The sequence below is a fragment of the Neovison vison genome, chromosome 2 (assembly GCF_020171115.1).
Source record: "Neovison vison isolate M4711 chromosome 2, ASM_NN_V1, whole genome shotgun sequence".
Classification (NCBI taxonomy): domain Eukaryota; kingdom Metazoa; phylum Chordata; class Mammalia; order Carnivora; family Mustelidae; genus Neogale; species Neogale vison.
This window is the reverse complement of record NC_058092.1, coordinates 100,586,336-100,603,648: the sequence shown is the minus strand read 5'-3', so window position 1 is coordinate 100,603,648 and position 17,313 is coordinate 100,586,336. Positions and strand designations below refer to the sequence as shown.

At 46.7% G+C, this 17,313-nt stretch overlaps 2 protein-coding genes across 4 annotated transcripts in view; both read left to right on the top strand.

The window, feature by feature from the left end:
- IGSF3 (immunoglobulin superfamily member 3) overlaps nucleotides 1-4,448 on the top strand; it is a 95,259-nt gene extending 90,811 nt beyond the window's left edge. For all 3 annotated transcript variants that reach the window (XM_044238996.1, XM_044238994.1, XM_044238995.1), the window contains one exon: nucleotides 1,260-4,448. In XM_044238996.1, coding sequence (XP_044094931.1) covers nucleotides 1,260-1,510 — 251 coding nt within the window. In that variant the 3' untranslated portion in view covers nucleotides 1,511-4,448. The remainder of the gene's footprint in view (nucleotides 1-1,259) is intronic.
- Nucleotides 4,449-9,191: 4,743 nt separating this feature from the next.
- CD58 (CD58 molecule) overlaps nucleotides 9,192-17,313 on the top strand; it is a 40,259-nt gene continuing 32,137 nt past the window's right edge. Inside the window, exon 1 of the mRNA XM_044238993.1 lies at nucleotides 9,192-9,322. Within this exon, the coding sequence (XP_044094928.1) occupies nucleotides 9,253-9,322 (70 nt within the window). The 5' untranslated portion in view covers nucleotides 9,192-9,252. The remainder of the gene's footprint in view (nucleotides 9,323-17,313) is intronic.

Here is a 17,313-nt window from a genome sequence, read left to right as displayed (position 1 = left end):
AGGGCCCTGCTCGCCATCAGCTGCTCCAGAAAGGTCCAGAGCTCAGTCTTCTCATCAGATCAAGGGACTCCACAGCCAGAGACTGGAAGAAATCATTGCTGGCCTGAATGATTTGTTCTCACAAGTCGCTCTTTTAAGTTGGCCTACTGTCCAAGTGTGGCATCCTAGAACCAGCCTGCAATGCACAAATAAAGAATCTGCGGGAAACCATAACCTCTTTTCCGTTTCAGCCAAAACATTGTCCTGGGTAATTTTGATTGGAGGTTTTTTTCGTCTTGTCAGCTTTTTCTTTTCTTTGACTACCTCCTGTTTGGGAGACGGAACCATATGAAATTGAGGTTTTGTAGGTCGAAAGTGGGCGACTATCAGCAATTTCATATGTTTTGGAAATCTAACAAGTATAAATGTGTGTTGAATTTTCCTAGTAATACTGAGCAATGGCTATGCAGTAGAAAGGGAAGCAGAGAAAAGCCTAAATCATACTCAGACCCCCTCATAATCCACTGAATAACCCCAAAGTACAAGCAAAGGTGTTTAGTCCACATTTTATCTTCCCACTGTGGATGTTCCTATTTATTAAGTTTTATAGTATATAGAGGTCATCAGCAGCCCTGTTTTCCAGAGAAAATGGTCTGCTGCTGAGGTCTCATACACCAGAGCAGACCTCGATTGGATCTGGGGTGTGGGGGAGCAGGTTTCATTCTCTTCCACATCCAGGAATAACTAGGACTGAATTCCTTACAGCCACACACACACACACTGTGGACATTGGTAAATGGTCCGTAATGGCATTTCACTTGATAATTTTAAGTGAGTAAGCGTCATTTCCAGTAAAACTGCTTTCAGAAGCTGGGAGGTGGGGCGAGAACGTGTCCTTCCCAAAGAAGGACATTTGGAGCAGAACTGAGTCCAGAGGGACACGTGAAGTTTTCACCGGGCAGGTGGTGAGAACTTTCAGCTGCTCCACTATCCCTTTGGGCTCACAATCAGTAAACTGCATTTGGTTCTGTAGCTCTCCAGGCAGTCCGTACTGGCTCCCTGCGGGAGCTGGAGGCATTACTTTGAATGAACTTCCAGCTGTGAATGGGAAGAGGCGCTGCTGGGAGAGCAAGGCTAGGGGGGTGGTCTCTCTTCTCTTCACAGCAGCCAGGAAAAGACAGGGTGGGTGCGGGAGCTGGGTCAGGCTGGGCGAGGGCTTCCGGGAGCGAGGGCCAGAGGTCCAGGCTCCCAGCCCTCACGGTCTTGCCTCTCTGTTCCAGGTTCCACCCTGCAGTCCATCATCTGCTCCAATGACGCCCTCTTCTACTTCGTCTTCTTCTACCCTTTCCCCATCTTTGGCATCCTCATCATCACCATCCTGCTGGTGCGCTTCAAGAGCCGCAATTCCAGCAAGAACTCGGACGGGAAGAACGGGGTACCCCTGTTGTGGATCAAAGAGCCACACCTCAACTACTCCCCCACTTGCCTGGAGCCCCCCGTGCTCAGCATCCACCCAGGAGCCATAGACTAAGGGGAGCCCAGCGGACCTCAGCCACGGAGGAGCTGAGACTCTCCCTTCCTGCCTCTTGCTCTGTGATCGTGCAGTGGACGGCACCCAGCCCCTGGAGTGCTCACGCCGAAAACTGTCAGACTTGAGAAGCGTTCGAAGTCCCCGATCAGTCACAGAGACAGACTGCCTTGAGGTGGCAGTCCTGGTTGGTTAGCTGTTCTGGAGCAGAAGTCCTTATCCTGCAGAATTAGGCTCCTTGTTTTTGTTTCCGGTAATGTAGTGAGTAGCTCCAGGTCCCACGTCTACTCACCGATTTATAGAGTACTCCCAGATAGATGTTACAGGGGTTCTTATTCTTTGTAATGGACTCTTTTTAAATCCCTTCGGTTTACCCTTTTTGGATTCCGTAATGTGACGGACGAATTTCTCTTTAACGTACCACTGATGGCAAAAGGAAGGATGAACGTTACGGCGCAAAGGAATCTCTTCCAAGACTTACTGTTTTTGCATACTTGAAAATGCTACCCATGGATCAGAACCCATCCGAGCGTTTTTTACTTTCTTAATGAGACTTGAAAATTATGTGTAGTGTGGGCCCAGTTTGTATCTTATCGTTTCCCTCAGCTGGAGTGGTTGGAACTTCTTTGTAGTCAAGATGAAAGCATTGAATTTTGCTTCAAAGAACTGTGTACATACAGGAGAAATCCAGCATAACCCCATTAGGAGTAGATGGTACCCAACCAGCCTGGCAGGGAGGCGAAAAATAGGCTTCATCCCAAGCTTGCCAAAAAAAAAAAATGAAAACAAACAAAAAACAACACACAACCCCTACTCTGTTGGAGAGGAAGTCAGAAGCTCCAAATGGCACGCACTTTGCCAGCTGAAGTGGGGAGAGGGCTACATTTAGCAGCTCCTGACTTTCAGATTGGTCAAAGCCAGTGATGAGCGAAGGAAGGAGAAAGGACGAGTTGTTGGCTCCATCTGTTCTGCACGAGCAGTCTCTTAACTGATAACTGTGAGCGGGTGGGCTTCCATTCTAAGGTGCTTTGCCAAACTCTTAAGGGAAAGTGGCCAGGGAGCCTGAAAAGGGGACAGTCTGAGCTGAACACATCAGGGCCCGAGCAGCTACCACAGAACACCTGTGGGGGCACCGGCCACGCTGACGGCTAAGTTCCTGCAAGGGTCAGGGTGGGACCAGGTGGTTTCCAGAGTCTGACCTTGGAGGGAGCCTGACCTTGGAGAGCAGGGGAGCTGTAATTGCTGGGATGGAGGTATGAAGACTAGGTTTTTCTTCTTGCCTGCAGTTAGTTTCCTCAGAGAGAGCCCTGTCTTTCTTATCCACTGTTTCTATCCCCTTGTGTCTTACCGCTGTAAGAATATCTATCTGCCCAGGAGAGGTCCAGACACAGCCCTTTTGTGACCCATTCAGAGGACACCTAGTCTCAGCGGGAAGTCATCACAGGCCTGGGTGTGGCTTTTTGCCCTTCCCCTTCTTGGATCTTGTTTGTGGTTTTGGTGATTTGGTTATTTGTTGTTATGGTGGCATCTCCTTCGAATGCCCACCAAAGCCCAACAAGGCCAGTGTCCCCCTGTTCCTTTATATCCCGGGGCAGTGTGCTTGGCTCCTCTGGAGCCCCGTCCTGGTTTACAAGTGTTGCCTTTTGCCTACTCCATGGGAGGAGTGCTTATGCCCTGGGCTTCTCTGTTTTGCCGACCGAGAGCGCCGTCTCCTCTCCTCTTGAGCTCGCATCTTGAATCCCAAGGGAATTCCCAGTTTAGAAAAAGCCACCAGGGATTCTGGAGCTAAGTCTAACCAGAAAGATTATTGTCTGTTCTGAGGCTGAACAGACGTGGCAGGAGGCCATGTGGCTGCCAATCCATCTCGGGGTCCGCGGGGGTGCGGGTGGCACAGGTGCTCAGCTGAGGGGAAGCCTGCCTCCCTTTCCTCCCCACACTCCAGTGCTCTTCTTTGGGGCCGTGTGTAGGCACCACCCCTTCAGCCCCCCCCCCCCACTCCCCGTAGCCTGATGTGCTCATTCCCATTTATGATGCAGGCTGCGTCAACACTTTGGAGGTAGTCAGCCGGCTCAGCAGGGAGGGAAGAAGGCAGTCCTTGGCCCCATTTCTTCCTTTCAGCCACGTGGGCTTTCTGTGGGAAAATTAGCCCCTCATTTCTAGCCTGAGTCAGTGAGGGAAGACGACTTACTTTCTCCTCTGTGAGAAGGGGAAGATTCCAGAGGGCTGGGTGGGACTGGGAGTATAAACGACAGAGAAGAGTTGACTTCGCATTGGTTCTCAGCTATAGAAAAGTAGGTGACGCACAAATTAAATAATGTGAAGCAGTTGCAGGAAATTTAAAAGGAAGAAAAGAAACCGAAGCCAGTATTTTAATGATTGGGGTTTTTTTTTTTTCTTTTTTCCCCTGTATATTTTCTCTTGGGCTGGGGGCTACCATCAAAGGGTGAGCATTTCAGCTTTTTCGACAAATACCCAGGACCTTGTTTGGCCATTTCTACGGAAATGTGGTGTCAGGTGAGTGGTAATGGTGCCCTCCAGTGGCTGGAGACCTCATTGCACACACGGCCTACGGGAGTTCTAGGCCGAGGACCCAGAGAGGAAAACTACCAGCTGTTCTCTTGACGGATCTACAGCTACAATGTTGCATTCATGAAAAACTACACTGTGCTAGGCCCATCCCAGGATACTGATATGACCACACCCTCCTTCATCAGGGTGTCTCTGTAGCAGGTTTTCATATTCTTTTCAAACAATGGTTTCTCTGCGTTTATTGTTGACAAAACAGGTAGGGTAAGAAAACTACCCATGCATGATGTAGAGAGCTGTTGATTTGTTTTGGGGTTTTTTTTGTTTTTTTTTAAAAGGAAAACTATTTGTAAAATGTTGCACTAAAATGTTTTATATACACTTCAGAGACCTGTAGTAAATTATGTTGAAAATACGGCTGTTTACAGTTACTGGAGCCCATTGTCCTCCTTTCCCTTAAACTGCCTCTCTCCTCTGAAACTGAGCCCTGGAGGTGTGCTGTTCTGCCCCTGGCATGGGCCTGCTAGGCTCAAGGGTCAAGCATTGTAACCTTAATTACCCTACCCTGCCCCCAGCCTGAAGAGTGCCTTGTACAGATGATGGGGGTGGGGGGGGTACCTTTCCCAAGTTGCTTTACCGTCAACTGCTAAAGATGAATCATAGTACATGTACACAGTTACCCTGATTGTCAAGGCCATGTTGCCCCCAGATCTGCGCAGGCACCACACACCTGGAGGCCCAATAGGCAGGTTCACGAGTAGAGTTCCCGAACAGCTTTCCTTTTTAGGGGGTGGGACAGGAAGGGGTAGGAGGAGACTGATGAGCACTGGAACAAGCAACTTCCCCTTGGCTACAGAGTCTCCACAATAAGACCACACCGCCTTTCTCAAAGGATGGAGTGTTGCCCCATCGACTGTGGACTTATCAGGAAGCATTTTCTGGGAGGCAGGAGCCAAGCAGGAGCTGTGTTTTCCTGCTCAGGGTGCTCTCCCACACAGCACACCAGTCCACGTTCCCCACACCACTCGAACACTGGGATAGTACCGAGGAGTTCACCACTTCTGCAAAGTGAGAATGATAGAATGATTAAAACCACAGCAGTGACACATGATTCGGCAAAACCCATCTGTAATTTTGTACATTGCACTGACTATGCAAAAGAAACTAGATAGCGGGTAAAAAGCAGAGGGAGGTGCTTCCTTTTATCTTTAAAAAAAAAAAAATCAAACCTTTCAAAGGCTTTAATGTGTGCTTTCCTCGGCTTCGCAGCCCCATCTGCCGCATCCTTATCAACTTCTTGCAGCTGCTGGCCTGGCCAGGAGTTGAAATGGGATTGTTTATCCCTTGGGTACCCAGAATGGTTCCATGTTATGTCTTACGCATTACTTTTGCCTAATTTTTCTACCAACTGCTCTCTTTCTGCCAAGGCACATTTTAAAAAGGGAAATGGAGTATTGTGGAAGAAGATTACCCATCCACGCCTTTGGTGCAAATCTGCCCAGTATTTATATGAGTGAAGTGAATGTACATTTCCACAAGAGGCTGGGACAATTTCCATGTATGTAAGATTGGGAGCAGTGTTTTGCTCTCTCGTCCTGGGATTTCTAAGCTTCCTGGGGGGTAGTTCCAAGGTAGGCAAGAACTAGAGCCAAAGAACCAGAGAGGGACGTGCTAGGAAGAGCAGCAACCCCATGCCACGTGAGCAGGCTAGATGAGCCCTCCTTTTCCCCCTCTAGTTCATGATTTATCTGCAGTGATAAGCAGATGTGACTGGTCCTCACTACTGGCACCAGATGAAAAATACATCCACTCTCCTTTTGGGAGCATGTTTTCAGTATACGAATAGAGCCTTTTGGGCCCATTGCCTAACTCAGGTCCACCTTTCAGAGCCACTTTTGACTCATGAAATCTGCTAAACCACGCATAGAAGCTCCTCTAAAATGCTTGGTAGAAGGAGCGCCTGGCTGGCTCAGTTAGTAGAGCATGAGGCCCTTAATCTTGGGGTTTGGGGTTTGTTAGGGTATGGAGTCGACCACCCCTCAATTAGACAGCGAACACTCTTGATAATGCAAGACCCCAGCTAGCTGGGGTCCAAGTATCGGCCTGGCGCAGCGGGTTTCAACAAGGACCCCAAGCACTCAAAGCCAAGGGTTTATATAGCATTTTCAAGGCACTTCTTCATAGCTACATACATATCTTGCGCCCCACTTTGACAGTTTAACTTGGTTTAACCTTTGCCACCCCGGCATCACCCTGGCGCCATCCTGGCTGTTAAGTGAGACTTAGGTTTAGAAGAAATTTAACTTGATTTACATTTCCTTCTGCCTCAGCCTCCCTCAGTTTTATGGTGGGGAGGGTAAGGCCTTGAGGAACTGAGCCCTTTTTCTCTGGAAATTGGGCCATTGACGAGATAGCCCTTTTTGTTGTAAATCACCAGGACATTTGCAAACCAAGGGAGATTCCTGTCTTGCAGGATTGTGATTTCTGCAAGTTAACTATTTGTTTTCTTTAACATCTGGTCCCTGTGGCGCCTCTACGTAACCGCCCTGGTGGTGGTATATAATTAAGTTGTTCCTTAGGTTTTAGCTACTTTCTCTTATCTCAAGTTACCTGCGCCCTGTGGGCTGGTTAGGGACGCTCAGTAAAATAGCTTCCCAGCCTTCAGGATGGCCATTCTTTTTTTTTTTTTTTTTTTTTTTTTTTTTTTGAGCATTCAACAACCCCACTTTTATTAAAACCAGGATGGCCATTCTTATGCTAACCCACTCTTACAGTGCAAGGTGCCAGCTTTTGCTTTGCCAAGATGGCTGTACGTCTGTCAGGGCTAGATTCAAGGTGGGTACAGCCTTGTTTTTCTTGGCCTCCACACCTGGAGCTGGTTTCCAGGACTTGTTTTTTAAGTCCCCTGGGGGAAGGGGAGCAGGGGCAGTAAAATAGGTCCTTACAGGTTCAAGGCCCACATTGGGTGTGAAATAAATATTTCCCCCAAAATGGCTTGATAGAAGCATAGCATGTCTCTTAATGAGAAAGCTGGCACTGCTGTTGGACTTGGTCAGAGGAACATCTAACCAAAGAAGACCTAATGAATCATTCCTTACCCAAAGGCTGGAGGCCATGACCTGAGGCAAACTTCCCTGCCCCACATGACTGGGCAGACTTTTCCACAGCCCTGCTGGACTGACAGCATCTGCTGGCCAGTCCAGTCCATAGCATGGCTGTATCTGTAGAGAGGGTGAGAGTGGTGTTTTAGATGAACTTCAGCTGGACTGCCCATGCTGCCCCTTACTGTGTGTCCTTGGGCAAGTCACTTACCTTTTCTGAGTGTCTGTTTCCTCTTCTGTGAAAACAGGGGCAGCAAGAAGATTAAATTAGTTCGGGTGATGGACTTAACACAAGGCCAGGCTAGTAAGTGCTCAGCAGATGTTTGCTGTTATATCACTTCTCAGTTCAAAAACATTCAGAGTCTCCAGTCTAAAAGTTTGACCTCATCCTACCTTTTTTAGTTGGCCTGAGTTCCCACCAGCCCGGGACAGAGCAGAAATGTGATTTTCTCACATTTTGTGCTATACTTTGCTCCTTCCTCATGTTCCAAGTATCTACAGTTGATAGGGAATGTCTTCAGGTAGGTACATGACATTGGTCCCAGAAATTTCATTGGTAGGGATGCCTTTTAAGATTTAAGGTTTTTTTTTTGTTGTTGTTTGTTTTGTTTTGTTTTTAAAGTAGGCTCCACACCCAGTGTGGAGTCCAATACAGGGCTTGAACTCACAGCCCTGAGATCAAGACCTGAGCTGAGATCAAGAGTCAGGTGCTTAACTGACTGAGCCACCCAGATACCTTTTAAGATTTTATGCTTGACTTAAGAACTAATGAATTCTTACAGTATAGTTCAACTGTCTTGAGTGGTTTTGGAATCCTCACTTGAGACTGATGGAGAAGACAGCAACAATAAAGCACATTTCCACTCAGTTTCTAAACAGACACGCTGGTGTTTATTAGGACAGCAGGTTGTCCTGTTCACCAGAACAGGTTTAGAGTTCCCTTAGTTCCCGCAGCTGGGCGGGGGCAATTCATGTGCTTCTCTACGAAAGGGGGGAAGACATGGAAGCCACGTGAGGAGCTGGTTCCGTTCTCCGAGTCCTCCGGTCTGGGGTCAGACAGATTTGAGCGAGGACAAGCCAATCAAGAAGAATGACCAATAGGGGGCGCTTGGGTGGCGCGGTGGGATAAGCGCCTGTCCGCCTTTGGCTTAGGTCGTGGGATGGAGCCCCAAGGCCGGCTTCCTTCTCAGCTTCTCCCTCTGCCCCTCTCCCGGCTCGCGCTCTCTCTTTCTCTCTTTCAAATAAATAACACATACATACATCTTAAAACAAAAACAAAAGGCTAATCACTAGGATGGAATGTTCCAAGTGCCTTTTGCATCTGAGGCGGGTGGTTTGGGAGGCCGAACAGTGAAGGGGCGACTAGACCCGACCAGACCTGGCTCCTCAGCCTAAGGGAAAGTCCACAGCTGAGATGGAGGAGGAGGAAAACAAAGAGGAAACTGAGAAGGGAGAAACCAAGGCTATAAGTCCCAGCTCCGGGGAAAGGGAAGGTTGGGGTGGGGGCGGGGGCGGGCAGGCTTAAGGAAAAGGTGGCCTGAACTTGAATGAGACCGGCGGGACCGGCGGCATCAGGTAATCCCGCACGTTCTAGCAGTTGCCCCAAATGTCCCGTTTCCTTATATTTTAAGATTCCAGGACAGCAGCAGAGCAGCAAGCTCCGCGCTGCTGCTGCTGCTGCTGCTGGAGGCAAGCGCGGAAGGAAGTGCTTCAGAGCCGCCCGGTCCTGCGGCAGAGTTCTCCGGTGCCCGTACCGGCCTGCCGAGTGGGACGCAGCTTTACGGGGTGGAGGAGGGGCTCGACAGCTTCCCCTCCCCCCAGTTACAAAGTTGCCTCCATCGCGTCCCAGACGTCCAGGAAAAGTGCTGGAGCAGCGGGGGGAACGAAGAGAAGCCTGGTTTTTAAAACGCAAGCCATTTTGATGGAAGGACTCCACCGAGCAGACGGGAGGCAGCAGAAAAACTCTGGGAACAGGGTGGACAGGAAGCAGGGGACGGGAGACGAGGCGGGGCCAGAGCGGGCGGGGCTGGTACAGCGGGGAGGCCGGGGCGGGGCTGCTGGCGAAATTACTAGGGTGCACTCAGCGCAGTAGGGCCTTAGAGGCCAGCCGGACGCGCCATGACCGCAGGGAGTGCGTGTGGCTGGGCCGCGGGGGTCCTCGGCGTGGTCTGCCTGGCGCTCCAGTTCGGTGAGTGGGGGCCTTCCCCGCGCCCTGGCGGGGACTAGGCAGCGCTGGGGGTGTCGATGGCTTCAGGGCTCCGGAGCCGGGTGGACGGGTGGGGCGCGAGGCGGCCACGGCTGGGTTGGGGAGAAGAAACTCAGCCCGCGGGACCTTGTCCGGCAGAGTTGTCACTTCAACAAGTCTCCCATGGGTAGTCAGGAAGCAACTTTGACCTTAGGCACCGGAATCCGCCTTTGGAAGAGGGATGGGACTGTGGCTCGCTCACTTTTCCGGTGGTTTTTTCTTTTTAGAATCCTTAATCCCCATCTCCCCCAAGCCCTTTCACCTCCCCACTGGGTGTTTCTCCGGAAGGCTGTGCCTTTGCTGGGGTTCCAGTGACTGCGAAACCACTTGCTGCCCCCCCCACACCCCCGGGGTGCCGTCGCCTAGCGCTGGGGACGGCCCTTTCACTTCTTCCGCAGCGGGTAAGCTCCCCCAGGACGGGTCCCGGCGGCTGGACCTACCAAAGAACTCGGCTTATCCGCGGCGCGCCGGGTGGGGCTCAGGAGCGGCGACTGCCGATTGGTTCCCCTTCTGCTCCCCTCTCCTCCAACGCCGCCGCGCGTTTGGCTTGAGCTCCTGCCGGAAGCGTACCCGACCTGGGACAGGGACCCACCAAGAAAAATGACCGAATCGCCCCAGGATTCCGAAGCAGGGCGGCTGGTGCTCCTTTCCCCTCCCCTGAAAATGTAAAAGAAATCTGTGCGTGTAGAACTGCGTTCATCCCTTTCCCATTTCTTCAGCTAAGTTCACAGCCCCATGAAATATTTATGTCTCCATTTTTATCTCCCCACCTTTATAAACCCCTACACACAGTCATAGCCAAACCTCTGAAGCATAATAATAAACACTTAACTAGTTCTTATTTCCTTGAGGTTTCCCGTTAGGGGCCCCTTTGCACATACAATAAGTCAATCTTCCATCCTCTTTCTGCAACCAGCTCCCATTGAGTGTCTATGGGGTGCGTGTCTTTGGAGACTGCCTAGCGCGCGGAGGGGTTGAGAAGATCGCGAAGTGCCTACATTCTAAGGCACCCAAGTAAATGCTGTAAGACAGGCTGAGCATAAAGTGCTCTGGGCGTCGTCTACAGGGAAGGGAGCAGTGTCTTCTGTGGAATCAAGTCTGTCTTGTGAAACAGAGACTTCATGGAAGGGAGGGTATTTGCACCTGGCCTCGGAGGATAGATGGTGTATGGACCTGCTATGATGTGGGAAAAATTCCAAGAGGTGAAAAAGACAGGGGAGCACAGTGTTCAGGGTGAACCTGGGCAGTTGAGAATCATTTGGTGTCCCTAGAGCCTAAGTGTGCCCGTGGGAGCTGGAGGCCCTGCTGCAGGGCTCTACACATCCCGGATGGGAGTCTGGATTATCTTGTGCAGGCAAAGGAGAATTCTTTCTGGGCCTCACAGAATCAGAACCATGTGCTTAGGAGGAATAATCTGGCAGCAATATGGAGGAAGGATTGCAGCCGGGAGTCATTGGAGGCAAGGATGCTGTCACGGGGGGATGCCATCACAGGACCCCCCCCCCAACTTTCCTATGCTGATGGCTGTGCCAAAGGGGCAGATGCACCTACAGGCAGAGCCTGTCTCAATGGGAAGCTGCCCACCAGTGATTAAGAGCATCAGCTCTGCAGTCAGATGCTTGGCTTCCCACCCTGGCCCTGCTCCTCACCTGCGTTATAATTTCCGTAAGTTGCCTTACTTCTGCAAACCTCACTATCTTTGCCTTGAAAGAGAGAGAGAGTATCACTCACTGGTGAGGAAAGGTAATGAGAGTATATACTTCCTAGAATGTGAACATGATCACTGAACACATTCTTTTTTTTTTTTTTTTCACTGAACACATTCTTATTGAGGGTCAGCTATGTGTTGGGCACTATACAAGGGACTGGGGTTACAACAAGGGACAGACTTTCCTGCTTTTGTGAAGCTTACATTATAGTGGGGGAGAGAGACAGCAAATGAATAAATGAGTAAATATATAGATGTTGGGAGGTGGTTAAGTAAACTAATACGGAGATTAGTAATACAGAGGAAAGGGGAGTAGGCATGGTTGATATTTCTTTTTCCTTCTTTAAAACTTTGCAACATCAGAAATCTTTAGAATAGTTGCGAAAAATAGTATGATGAACACATTCACACGTTTCTCCTGGAATCCCCAGTTATTAAAATTTTGACACATTTGGTTTACTTCTGTTTACACACACATTTTTTTTTGTCTAAACATTTGAGAATTGCAGATCTTATGACACCTTACCTGTAAACATTTCAACGTATGTCTTTTTAAAAATGTATGTCTCATGGAATCCATGAAACCATGATCACAGTCAGGAGATATACCATCAGTATAAAACTCTTTGCTGATAGAGTCCAGAAGCTGATCCTAGATCACACACTGCATTTGGTTAGTCCTGCCTCTTTAATACCTTTTAATCTAAAACTTGCCAACTCTTTTTTCTTTTCTTTTTTTTGGTACTTTATGACATCACCATTTTTGAAAGGTGTGGGCCAGTTTTATAGTGTCCCTAGAATTGGATGGTCTGTTTCCTCATGATTAGATTCTGGTTATAACTTGCAGGAGCGTTCCATAGATGTGTTGTGTCCTTCTCCATGCATCTCAATAGATGCAGTCCTATTTGTCCCATTATTGGAGAACTTAACTTTGCTTATTTGGTTAAGGTGATCCACTAGATTCCTCTATCATAGAGGCACCTGTTCCCCTTTGTAAATAATATGTGATTTATCAAGTGACATTTGAGATTGTGTAACTGTCCTGTTCCAAAACAATCTTTCATCCAGTGTTTTAGCATCCACTGGTGATTCTTCTCCAAGTCCACTAAAATATTTGTGGATGGCAATTTTCTATCCCTATTTTTCTTTATACATCATCGACATTCTTGAGTAATGAAGAGCTTTTGCTCCTCTTTTTTAATTTTTTTTTTTTTTTTTTTAGTTTGAGTATTGACCCATGGGTATTTCTTAAGATGGCATTTTTTGTCAACTCTTCTGATGCTCGGTGATCCAGATTTTGGCAAATGGGAACCTCTGTGTGCTTCCATGTTCTTTGCTATGTTTCCATCAGTTTTTGAGAACTTCCTACTTTCTGGCACAGAAGCATGTCTTGGACTCATTTTGTATCTTTTTCCTGCCTCAGCCTATAAACAGAGTCTCTCGTTCCTTTTAGTGGGAGATGGGATTTAGAAATCAGTGTCTGGGTATTAGGTGTGCTCAAGGCTACTGGAGTCTTCATTTCTAGGCTGTCAGTTCTAAGAGCTGGGGAAGTTTTCACAAAGTCATGAGTTTATCCTGTTACCACTAAGCCTCATTCAACAATTTGGTTCATTTTTCTCTTCCTCTATTCCTTATTTGTATCTCCCTTTGCCACAGTGAGAACACTATTCCTCATAGCATCACTATGTTCTCCTAATATGCATTAAACACAAAATCGTTTCCTCACTGCTCTACCAGTACTGCTACCAAGCACAAACTTTATAGTTGGGAGTTTCTTCACGGTTCTTTTTATTCATCCATATATCCCACTGAATATGTACAGAATAATGTCTTTTTTTAAAAAGACTTTTATTTATTTATTTGACAGATAGATCACAAGTAGGCAGAGAGGCAGGCAGAGAGAGAAAGGGAAGCAGGCTCCCCGCTGAGCAGAGAACCCGATGCGGGACTCGATCCCAGGACCCTGGGACCATGACCCGAGCCGAAAGCAGAGGCTTTAACCCACTGAGCCACCCAGGTGCCCCCAGAATAATGTCTTTTTAAAAGTTATTTGGATTAATTTTTTTCTTCTGGGTGGTTATGCTATCAACGCAATATATAGTTGCATTAATTTGTTTCTATTCATTTTTAGGGTTCCCCCCTGATTCAATTTTTAAGTATGTGAAATATTAATATGGTGCCAGTCAAACCATATAGAGATATGCTCAGAGAAATCCTGTTCCCACCCTCTCCCTGTCATAACAGGTACTGTTTGTTTCTGTTTTATCCTTGTTTCTTTTTGTGGATACAAGTGTTTGATGCAAAAACAGTAACAATAGTAACATCCTCAATATACCCTTTTCTACCTTGCTTCTGTCTCTTAACCATATGTGTGGATAATCATTCCATATCAGTTCATAGAGATCATCATTATTCTTTTTTTTAAAAAAGATTTTATTTATTTATTTGACAGATCACAAGTAGGCAGAGAGGCAGGAAGGGAAGCAGGCTCTCTGCTTCACAGAGAGCCCAATGCGCGGCTCGATCCCAGGACCCCGGGATCATGACCTGAGCCGAAGGTAGAGGCTTTAACCCACTGAGCCACCCAGGCGCCCCTGTCGTCATTCTTTTTTTACAGCTACATAGTCTTCCATAGGCTGAATGTCTGATGTTGCATTCAGCCACCCTGCTCTCTAGTGGTTTGTGTTCTACACTGTGTAGCCCAGGGAGGGTCTCCCTAAAACGGCAACAGGTGAGCGTGGCCTTAAGAGACCCAGGCAGCTGTCTGGAGGAGCAGTATTCCAGGCAGAGGGGCTAGTAGCAAAGACCCTGAGATGGGCTTCTGGCATTTAGGGGCGTTCAAGGAGCCCATTGCACCAGAAAGCAGTAGGAAAGGAAGTTGTAAGCACAGTCAGGGCTAGGTCCTAGAGATAAAGTTCTGTGGGCCCCTTTAAAGACTGTGACTTTTTTACTCCCAGCAAAATGGGACGTTTTGGAGGATTTTGAACAGGAGTGAAATTACAGTGACTGGAATGTGTAAATGAATTATTCTGGTGAATCTGGAGAGCTGTCTGTAGAGGGAGCAGAAGAGATGCAGGGGGACCAGCAGGGGAGGCCATAAGAACAGTGTAGGTATGCAATGACCGCAAGAGCGGGGGACTGGATGGGAGACAGGGGGGTGTGTTTGGAAGCGGGAACCAGCAGGATTGGGTGCATTGTCAGGATGCCACGTGGATGGGGCTGAGGTAGTCCATGCAGGTAGCCAAACTCAATAAGGACTGTTGTTTCAACTCTTTTTAGCAGAACCTGCCCTCTTCTGTTGCTGCTTTGTATAGTTCCTTTATCTTGCCAGCTCTCTCCACAGAGATTTTCTTTCCCTGTATGCAGAAACAAAGCCATTTACTACTTCTTAAAATGTTCCTTTCACTGATTTGTTTTCGTGTTTTTTTTTTTTTTAACAACACAGTGTGTTAAACCTGGACATTAGATGATATAGTGTCTGTCTAGCATTTCTCCTTTTTAAGTTATTATCTCACATTATTAAGTGAAACTTGTTCATTTTTCTTTCTGTAATCAAGATTCACAATCTTTGTGTTTTTATTTAGGAAGAAGATACTCTGAGTCAAAATAGTGTGGTGTATTCCTATAAGAAAACTAGACCTATTGTTATAATAGTAGCTGTCAGGAACTGAGTACATACTCTGTGCCAGGTCCTATGCGTAGTGGTTTGGATTTTTGTTTTCATTTCATTATCACACCAGTTTTTTTAGGTAGAGACTATTAAAGAGGAGAACAAAGTTCAGTTAGGTTAAGTACCTTGTCCAGGTTCACTTCACACAGGAAAGAAATGAAAACGTGACAGAAGTCAACGTCCATCTGTCTCAGAACCTGTGCATTCCCAACCCAAGTTTAGATAAACTTTATGAAGATTTGAAGATCCATAGGAGACCTCTCTCTCTTTTTTTAAGTTTATTTATTTTGTTAGTAATCTCTACACCCAATATGGGGCCTGAACTCACAACCTTGAGATCAAGAGTCATACGTTCTTCTGACTGAGCCAGCCGGGTGCCCCCGTAGGTGATCTCTTACGTGTGATGTGTATGCATTGTTCAGTGTAATTTTTGCTAAGACATGTAAAGTTATGTAGGACAGCACAGTTGCCAGTCACATAAGATTGTTTTCAAAAGCACCATCTGCAGAAGTGGGTTGGGGAAACCTTGTTCGGGCTGTAGATTTCAGGATGTGGATTTACTGACATATTTATGAACATTTTGTTACAGTTATAATCTCTCTATACACCCATACTTTACTCCCTAGTACTTTTGTGTAATCCTGATCACATTATATTTATGAAAATTAATGGTAATGCATCATATCACCTAAATTCCACCCTTACTCAGATTTCTCCAGTTGTCACAGAATGTCTTTTTTATTTTTTATTTTTATTTTTATTATTTTTTTTAAAGATTTTATTTATTATTTGACACAGAGAGAGATCACAAGTAGGCAAGGCAGGTGGGGGGGGAGGGAGGAAGGCTCCCCACTGAGCAGAGAGCCTGATGTGGGGCTCGATCCCAGCACCCTGAGATCATGACCTGAGCCGAAGGCAGCGGCTTAACCCACTGAGCCACCCAGGCGCCCAAGAATGTCTTTTTTAAAACACCAGGATCTAATCAAGTTTCCCACATTGCGTTTGTGACTAGGTTTTTGGTTTAATTTTGATGGGTAGCTTTGAAAAATTTTTAGAGACTTAGAACCACCTTTTGAGAACTAGGTCAAAGAATTTGTTTTATTGTCCAAGAAATTGTAGGTGTTTCTTGAATGAAGACAGGCTTTCAGGGTAGGTATTAGTTCCTCTGTTTATTTATTTATTTTATTTTATTTTATTTTATTTTTTTTAAAGATTTTATTTATTTATTTGACAGAGAGAGATCACAAGTAGGCAGAGAGGCAGGCAGAGAGAGAGAGGAGGAAGCAGGTTCCCCGCTGAGCAGAGAGCCCGATGTGGGACTCGATCCCAGGACCCTGAGATCATGACCTGAGCCGAAGGCAGCGGCTTAACCCACTGAGCCACCCAGGCGCCCTAGTTCCTCTGTTTAAAAGCAGAAAGTTTGCCTGCATACATGAGGCATGCGTGTTTGCAGAAGTTTTCTGTGTTTTGATTTCAAGTGCAGAAATCAAGTGATTTCTTCTCAAGTGCAGAAGATCTTTTAAAGCTTTTTCATAGGAAAACAGACTCAGCAGTCACAAATCAAACCTGTCTCCAGATTGAAAGTGAAACCAGGATACTACCTTGTCCACTTGTTCAGACCCATTGAGGTCTGAATAGGAGTTGTAAAGTACGGACACTGTCCCCATGAAAGTGCCAGAAGACATCTTAGCATTTCTTTGGAGATAGCTTTTGGTGTCTGTCCACTAGCATCCAAAGAAAATGTCTTCCTGTTACTTTATAGACACAGCATCTTCTCCTTTGACTGTTTCCTTTTTTGTTTTCTTTTCCTTTTAAAAAATCTTCTTGCCCTTGCACCCTTTTGTCTTTCCTTTCCTTTTCTTTTCCTGCTACTGGTGCCTGTACCAGTGACCTCTGAGTCCAAGGACTCTGAGGCTCCAATTAAAATCAGTGGAAGTAAGGCGACCTGTTGCCCGGAATCCCTGTAATAAGTTCATGTCTGCTCTCTGCCCCCGGTGGGGAACTCCTAGTTCACAGGTCTGCCCTTTGTGGCCTTGACCAAGTATCCCATCTGAAGGAAACAAATTATTTTGATAGGCTTCTCAAGACCCATTTCAGGTCCTAGTGGACTTAAACTTCCTTTCTATAATGTTCCTCAAAATGTCTGCTGTGATTAGTGTCTGAATTTCCACCAGGCTCACTGTTGTGTAGTTTCTTGAACATCTTCCCCCTGTAACAGTTAAAAACTAGGGGGAAAATGCTATTTTATATGCACAGTCAGAAAATAATAAGAAATTCAGATTCATAAGAAACTAATAAGGCTGTGTCATCATAAATTAGTTTCTCAACTATGAGCCAAGTAACCTGAAAATGGTAGGGATTATATAGAAATTCTTAATGAAATGATCAATAGTGTATAGAAATACCTTGAATCAGACTTTGGAGAATAGATTTTAAAAGGCTCACAGAGTCTTAAATTGCTCTAGTAAAGTCATTATTCCCCAAAGCATGCTGTAGATCTCAGATATATCCTCCAACAAGAACATGTGGCTTTTGAGCCTAATGAGCTCACAAATA